This window comes from the organism of the source record quoted next, unplaced genomic scaffold, assembly GCF_019419815.1.
Source record: "Pyrus x bretschneideri cultivar Hongxiangsu unplaced genomic scaffold, Pyrus_bretschneideri_v1 Contig16, whole genome shotgun sequence".
NCBI lineage: Eukaryota > Viridiplantae > Streptophyta > Magnoliopsida > Rosales > Rosaceae > Pyrus > Pyrus x bretschneideri.
This window is the reverse complement of record NW_025999457.1, coordinates 3,052,915-3,061,920: the sequence shown is the minus strand read 5'-3', so window position 1 is coordinate 3,061,920 and position 9,006 is coordinate 3,052,915. Positions and strand designations below refer to the sequence as shown.

The 9,006-nt window shown below is 36.9% G+C and overlaps 1 protein-coding gene across 1 annotated transcript; it reads right to left on the bottom strand.

Moving 5' to 3' along the window:
• Positions 1-222: 222 nt before the first annotated feature.
• On the bottom strand, positions 223-2,627 carry LOC108865688 (kinesin-like protein KIN-UB). The gene is made up of 7 exons (XM_048581204.1): positions 2,624-2,627; positions 2,062-2,160; positions 1,687-1,802; positions 1,417-1,591; positions 1,003-1,146; positions 744-872; positions 223-661 (listed from the first exon to the last, which is right to left on the bottom strand). Exons 1-6 carry the CDS (start codon positions 2,625-2,627, stop codon positions 754-756), a joined length of 657 nt encoding a protein of 218 aa, XP_048437161.1. The 3' UTR covers positions 223-661; positions 744-753.
• Positions 2,628-9,006: the final 6,379 nt, after the last annotated feature.

Below are 9,006 nucleotides of genomic sequence, written 5' to 3'. Positions count from 1 at the left end.
TCCAACTTCATGGCAGCAAAAAATTGACGTTAATTCTAATTTGACTTTTCATTTACGGTTTTAAATTTTTTTTTTTAAATTTTACATATATTAAATTAAATGGGTAATTGGATACCCGTTATAACCGCGGGTAATACCCATAACAGATGAATACCCGTTATAACCGAGGGTAATATGGTTATACCCATAACTGTAACTGTGAACTTTAATTGGATAGGTAACCGCGATTACCCAAACCCATGGGTATTTTGCCCATCCCTAAGTGTTGGCATCGAGATTTGAAGGTCGGACATCTGTAAGGCCCGTAAGATCATACTCATCTTATAGTCCTGCGTTGATAACTGGGCTACAATCTGGGCTTCTCGGGTTGCTGCTTCGGCCTCCCGGACTTAATTCTTAACCAAGCCTATACAGAAGCATCACAAATTTGTGTGCGCCTCTCTCATTGACTGGAGAGGCAATAAAATATATTCAGAGCAACCCATCACACTGCTTGCTAATCAGTAGTTTGTCTGTAACCATCGCATTTCAGCACGGAAAGTGAGGCTTGAATTCAAAGTCCGATGAACAAGACTCCTTATGTCCTCTCGTGAACAGTCTTGGGAAATTCTAACTAGCTCCCAGAGGGCACCTCCACTGATCATGTCCTTCGCATTCACCTCTGTGATATAAATACCAAATGTATATAAGTAGAAAGTCTTAAGACATAAAAATGTTATCTAGGACCAGACAAATTCACCTACCATGTTGTGCTCAGTGACAGAGTGCAAGCTTAATGTGGCGCCTGATTGGTGCAGCCTCGTCATTAGCATTTTGTACAATCCATGGAAGTGCACCATTTTCTATCAAGCAAGATCTTCCATTGTTTATCCCTATAGTAGGTCAGCATATTGACATTACACCAAAAAACGTAAAAATCTTAAATTGAACATTCCACCATAATACTGAGGGAACTATCGCCGAGGGAACTATTCATGGAATATTTTTGACAAAGGCTCTTACCTTGAGTACATGCTCGTGATTCACATTTTGCAAAGTTAGCAATTCCACGTGCCACTTGGGAAAGAACATCAGGATGCCCGCACCTCACAATTCCTAGCAACGCCTTAATACCACCTTCAGACCTTAGCTTCATTTGTAGCTTATCTGAGGATATTAACAAAATAATAACAAAGCAGGATTTAAATACTCAAATTTAGGGAAAAAATGCAGAGCAAACATAGACACAATGAAGAACAAACAACAGAAAACCCTTCCTCTGAAGCATAGAATTGGAAAATGGACATGTTTCCAGGGACTAGTGTAAAAAAGTTTGAATTGTATATAATAAACCTGGGAACTAAATAGAAAAGAAGAGTCTTCTTCAAAGATTTTAAAAGGACTTTTATTATGCACTAATAAGACAATGCAGTATACCATTGCCGCATAAATTAGCAATAGCTCCAGCAACCATGAGTAAGGTTTGAGCATCATCGGTAGTCATTGCTAACAAACTAATCCCACCTTCTTGCATTATAATTTCTTGATTGGCTTCTGCAAATCCAGAGAGGAAGCAACGTAAAAAACCAATATTTTGAAAGTCAAATAGATACTTCTCAACCCAAAAGTATTAACATTCAAAATACAGAAAAAGCCCTTGCACTCTAAGAAAGAAGAATAGATCATTGAGCACTCACCATTCATTGCAAGATTCGCAATGGCATCAGCTGCCACTCTTCGAACGGTTTTGTCCTCAAGGCTTCTAAGAAGCATCAGCAAGGAACTAAGACCATCAGCTTCAACTATCCTTTTCTGATTTGCCTCTGCTTTTCACATACAAGTGCATAAAAATTCTCTGAAAGTTAAAACTTCAAAAAAAATAAATAAAATAAAAAGTATATAGAGTATACAACTGCAACTTCAATTTAAGAGTCGTGTACTACTACTGCATAAATCAAATATTAATCTTTGTATGCAGAGTATACAAATGTAGCTTCAACTTAGCAGTTGTGTTCTAGTACTGAATAAATCAAATATTGATCTTTGTCCAATGCTAACCACTTATTTTCATGGTTAATAGACCTGTCAAAGGTGGGCACTTTTTCTTCTTTGGATATGGTTTGAAATCCAACGGCGGTCGAGGCTCAAACAGCTTATCTGCAAAGTCCGAAAAGAGCAAACCTAAAGTGGAAAATAGAATTAAGAGGAAAAACATAACTAGCTAACAAGACCATCCTAACAGACTAATAATCTGAACCACAATAGTTTACCACTCAGCCTTTGAAAACGTATAATTTACTCACAACCAATGCTTGGTAGAACTTCATGCTTAAAAGTACAATTTTGAAATAAATTATTTGAAAATTATAATGAATTAACTTTTATCTAATGAGAAGCAAAAGAGGCAAGACTAGTTTGTTGCCAAAAAAAATCATCCTTGTGGCCTCAATTCCATGTATGAGTTCGTGAATGGAGTTCAGTAGTTAATCATTTATTTCTTTATTCACACTTTGTAGAAGTTCTGACAAAATCTAGTTTTTGGTAACTATCAGCAGTTTATGTTGAGATAAATATTGTCTCTCAATCAATGCCATTAAAATATTCAGAAATAGCTCTTCATAAACCAAAAATGCAAAAACCTTACCCATCTTTCTGTACTAGCTCTTCAAGTATAGATGCAAGGCTTGGAAGAGTTTCTATATCACTGCTAATGCTAGTGCTCAAAGAATCAGGATCTACAGAGTTATCATGTGAATAATCAAACTCAAGTTGAGAACTATAAACAAGACTACAAGTGATATAAGAGATTAGCATGTTACGAGCCTGTGGTATTACTTTGTCCAATGTTTCTAGTTTGAGTACTAGTTTGAGCTGTTAGTCCAAGTGAAAATCTCAAAATTTCAATTTAACACTAAAATCCCCAATTTCTAATTTAATTTTTCAAATTGAATTTAATTACAATACCTAGCTGGGTGCAGTTGGGAGGAAAGAAGGATGAGAAAGAGGCTGGCTGGGCGAGATGAGCGAGAGGGAATAGACGAGAGAGATCGAGTGAGAGTGAAAAAGAGAGAGAGAGAGAGAGAGAGAGAGAGGGAAGAGAGACCGGCAAAATTTGGGGAAAATTTTGGAAAAATTAAAAAACAAAACGCCTATTTTTTACAATTGCACTGCCAAAATTTTAACAAATTGTGCGATGCATGTATACATCTTGGCGTTGCGCATAGTGTTTTTGCCCGACGACCCCATCCTGGCGTCGCGCAAAGTGTTTTTGCATAACAACCCTATTTTGACGTTGCGCAAGTTATATATTTTTTTTAAAAAATTATTATAAAATTTATTGAAAATGTGACTTTACTCCCTTCAAATTCAATTAAAACCCACAATAATATATTTTTCTAACAAATACTCGATCCGAACTACAATAATAAATTTAAAGCTACTTAATAAATATACATACCATTCAATTTCTTAAATGTTATACATACAAAATAAATAAATTTAAAGCTACTTAATAAATATATATACCATTGAACTTGATGGGATACGCATTCTATGAAACTAGTTTCAACGATCCAATCGTCAAACTTGTTTATATATACTTCGAGATGGCATACGCCAAAAGTCACAAAAAACAATCGTTCAGAGATCAAGTAACGGGACAAAACTTTTCGACAGTTATAAACAAAAATTCACGATTTAACGGTAGTTTTAACTCCGATTTTGATGATTTTTTACAACTACACTCCTTGACCCTATATGAATACAATGAAAGAACTCGATTTTTAATTTAAAATATTTACACTACTTATGTTATAGTTAATGAAAGTATAAATAAACTCCAAGTGTTAGTGAAACTATTGTTTTGATGGGATATGCATTCTACGAAACTAGTTTCAACGATCCAACCCTCAAACTTGTTTGTATATACTTCGAGATCGTATACGCAAAAAATCGCAAAAAAAAAAAAAACATTCAAAGATCAAGTAATGAGACAAAACTTTTCGACGGTTATAAATGAAAAATCACGATTTAATGGTTATTTTAACTTCGATTTTGATGATTTTTTTACAGTTACACTCCTTCACCCTATACGAATACAATGAATGAATTCAATCTTCAATTTAAAATATTTACACTAGTGGATACCACAAAATTTTATGTTATACTTAATGAAAGTATAAATAAACTCCAAGTGTTAGTGAATCTATTATTTTGATGAGATACGCATTCTACGAAACTAGTTTCAACAATCCAACTGCCAAACTTATTTATATATACTTCAAGATCGGATAAGCCAAAAATTGCAAAAAACAAACATTCAAAGATCAAGTAACGGGACAAAACTTTTTGACGGTGATATATGAAAAATCATGATTTAACGGTAGTTTTAACTCCGATTTTGATGATTTTTTTTACAGCTATAGTCCTTGACCCTATATGAATACAATGATTGAATTCGATCTTCAATTTAAAATATCTACATTAGTGGATATCACATAATCTTATGTTATACTTAATGAAAGTATAAATAAACTCCAAGTGTTAGTGAATCTATTATTTTGATGGGATGCGCATTCTACGAAAATAGTTTCAACGATCGAATCATCAAACTTGTTCGTATATACTTCGAGATCGCATACACAAAAAATCGAAACGAACAAACATTCAGAATCAAGTAATGGGATAAAACTTTTTGACAGTTATAAACGAAAAATCACGATTTAACGGTAGTTTTAACTCTTATTTTGATGATTTTTTTACAGCTACACTCATTGATCCTATATGAATACAATGAACTACTTCAATCATCAATTTAAAATATTTACACAAGTGGACCACAAAAACCCTTTGCGCGACGTAGTTTGTTCGTCATGCAAACAACCTTTGAGTGACACATTGGTTCGTCGCGCAAACAGTCTTTGTGTAATGCATTGGCAGTGTGTCGCTCAAAGTGTGTTTGCGCAACGACCCATGATTATAAATGAAAATTTACGATTTAACTGTAGTTTTAACTCCAATTTTGATCCTATATGAATACAATGAATGAATTCAATCTTCAATTTAAAATATTTACACTAGTGGATACCACAAAATCTTATGTTGTACTTAATGAAAAGTATAAATAAACTGTAAGTGTTAGTGAATCCATCGTTTTGATGGGATACGCATCCTACAAAACTAATTTCAACGATTCAGCCATCAAACTAGTTTGCATGACACACCCCAACCGAGATCAGGGCATGCTGGCCGTCACGTGGAAGTGACGTAGCCATGTGCACAGTGCGGAAGCTAAAAACAGTAATATAAAAGTACGAATAATTTAAAACTAGCAAATATAATGTGATGAAGTATGTGCTAGCGAAAGTAAGACGCTGAATTCAGAGCTTGAAGCCTACAGCAGCCCAAAAGAAACGATACAACAATAGTGCACCCGAAGGTGACCCTACATAGGTGAGTGTCTGTCAGAATGCCGGGACGTCCTCCGGGAAAACCACCAAACCCGCTAAGCTACTAGAACCTGGAGGGGCGCAAAACAAAAGCGTGAGTGGGCAAAAACAAATTCTTTGAAAACCAATTCATAAAATACCTTCTAACCCCTCGCCGTAAAACCTGTGTACTTCCCAGAAAATAAACACATATGCGTAGATATGCCAAGTCATGCTCAAGGGTATGCCAATCATGCTCACAGGTATGCCATCACAAAACCTTATAATATCATGCATGTGCTCAGGTATAACTCACATCAATAGCATAATAACTGGCAGCCGGAGTCCCCTAAGTGACCTGTACGGCTGAATCTAGAGCTCAAATCTCAACTAAATCACTAAACCTACCCACGAGTCGGAACCACCTATAGTGGTCTGTACGACAGGCCTGGGTGTAATACATATGAACGCTCTAGTGCTACGATCACGTGAAGGCTGTGCGAATAATCGCGGGTCACCTACGAGTCGGAACCACCGATAGTGGTCTGTACGACAGGACTATGCACCTAACTTGGATTCAAGCTGAGCGTGTGGTGCGGGAGGTGAACAACACGTGAAGGACTGTGCCCTACTCTGGGCGGAAGCACTAACACTGGGGGTGCAGGTTATGAGCTCTCTAAGCATCTCTAACCGCTATTTAATGCAATCGTTAAATAACGCTTACCTGGCACTTACCTATGCCTCCACAGCACCAACAAATATATATATGACATATGCATAATCGAATATATAATTAAACGTATATGCCACTAATCATGCATAACCATCAATCATATAAAAGAATGGCATAAAACGAAGCATTCATACTAATTTCTGGGAAATAATATGTATATAGGTATATACGGAAAACAAAAGCCCACTCACTGGTATGTGGAAGGGTCGTAGCCCCCCTGCCTCGAATGTGCACGCTCGTCCTCGGGATACGTGTCACCTATATGCGAATTAACTATAAAAACGTTAACTTTAAAGCACAAAACCGTCCGTTCAAAATAATTTCTCATACATTGCTCAAAATGGACAAATGAATATACCAACGTGATCTACACAACCTCACGATCACACCCATATTTTTAAAACAATTTTTGGACTTCCCACGCGCCCTCACGCGCCAAAACAGGTACGGACCCACGCGCCCCCACGCGCGGCCACGTGCCATGCACACTGACGGCGTCAAGTGACGCCGTCAGGAATATTCCATTAACCCAACGGAATATTTGGTTAAACCTAACTGACGCCGTCACTGCCGTTAGGAATATTACGTTAAACCTTAACGGAATATTCTCCCTTCTTCTCCGATCAACCCTCGCCGGACTCCGACCACCGGAAAAACTGGGAAAGTTTAAACCCACTATTCTCCGTCGTTTTTCATCCAAATTTCAAGATTCTTGAACCAAAATGACGCTTAGACCTAGGAGAATCACGATAGACTAGTTTTAAGGGCTAAAAACTACGCGATCATACCTGTCCACGAAATAAAAAATCGGCCAACTTCGTACAGGACGATCCCGACGTCCAAATTTGTCCAACGAAGCACTCCTAAGCTTCTTGGGACCTCACAAAGACATCTACGAGCCTAAAAAGTCCAAAAACAAGCTAGATTAAATTTGCATGAATAGTAACCAAAACTGAGCTCGTGAAATCGACGTGAAAACGTCGGAGTTCCTACCTGAAAATGGTACCACTGAACTTCTCTCAGCCTCACGAGTTCGATGGTGTAGTTGGTTCCCTCGATCTGTGCTGGTTTGGGTGAGTTTGGTGTTTGTCCGTACGTTTATGGTGATAGGAAGGGAGAGAGAGGCACGGGAGAGAGAGAGAGAGAGAGAGAGAGTGACAGAAGGTGGTGCAGGTATGGGAGTGTGTGTGTGGCCTAAAGACATGCCAACACAACACAAAAACAACCAAATTACATATCGAAAACAAACTAGGGGCAAAACGGTATTTTCACACGTACGTTTCCGATAATTCCGGGACGGGATGTCACATTGCATATACATCGAGATCGCATACGCCAAAAATTGCAAAAAACAAACATTTAGAGATCAAGTAACGGGACGAAACTTTTCGATGGTTATAAACAAAAAATCACGATTTAATGGTTATTTTAGCTCTGATTTTGATGATTTTTTTTATAGCTACACTCCTTGATCCTATATGAATACAATGAACTAATTCGATCGTCAATTTAAAATATGTAGACAAGTGGATACCACAAAATCTTATGTTATACATAATGAAAGTATAAATAAACTCTAAGTGTTAGTAAATCTATTGTTTTGATGGGATACGCATTCTACAAAATTAGCTTAAACGATCCAACCGTCAAACTTGTTTGTATATGCTTCGAGATCGCATACTCCAAAAATCGCAAAAAACAAACATTCAGAGATCAAGTAACAGGATAAAATGTTTTGACGGTTATAAACAAAAAATCACGATTTAACGGTTCTTTTAACTCCGATTTTGATGATTTTTTATAGCTACACTCCTTGATCCTATATACAATTAACCAATTCAATCGTCAATTTAAAATATTTTCACAAGTGGGTACCACAAAGTTGTTGACTTTGCTTGACGAAGGTGTGCATTCATCGCGCAAAATAGCTTTATGTGATGTAGGTGCACCTTCGTTGCACAAAGCAGTTTTGCACGATGTCAGTCTTGGTTGCGCAAAACTGTTTTGCACGACGAAGGTGTAACAACGTCGCGCAAAGCTATTTTGCATGACGAATGCACACCTTTGTCGCATAAAGGACGTTTGTGCGACACGGCCTGTGCGTTGCGCAAGATTTTGGTGCCAAACCAAGACTTTTACTGTTTTTTTCCCAACATTACGCGGACAAAGGTGTGTTCCTTCGTCGCGCGAAGCTATTTTGTGCGACAACTGTCTTCGTCGAGCAAAACGTCTTTGCGTGACATTTTGTTGTCACCGTTGCGCAAACATACTCTACGTGATGTAATTTGCTCAGTCGCGCAAATATGTTTTTGTACTAGTGTAGTGAGACCAAAATTTTAAATCAAATTTACAAACCAAATGATGTGTCACCAATAGAAAATAAGCACGTTAATCAACATTTAAGTAATAATCCAATCACAAAAAACCACATCATTTGGTGTACAAAATTTGGTTTAAAATTTTGGTCTCTCTAGCATTACCCTTAACATATATATATGTATGTATGTATGTATGTATGTATGTCTAGAGAGAGGTTGGGAAGGGTGAAAAGCGTTAAGGAGAGAGATATTTGATGGTATTGGTAGTCAAGTTGTCATGCAACGCTTTCAAAACATGAAAATGCATTGAGAAATATTGTAACATATTGTATGAAAAATCTTATGAATTAATATATAAGTATTTTATTGAAGAAGTTCTTTAACTTTTTAATTTGTGACTTTGTTGTTTGAGGATGCACTCATTCATATAGACTTCGTTCCTGAAAGAGGGAGAAAGAAGAGAGAAAGATAAGTGGGTACGGGTGAAAAGAAAAGAGGAATATCACTAAATTGTAGTACTAAATGGTAATGATGGAGGGTTAGATACAGA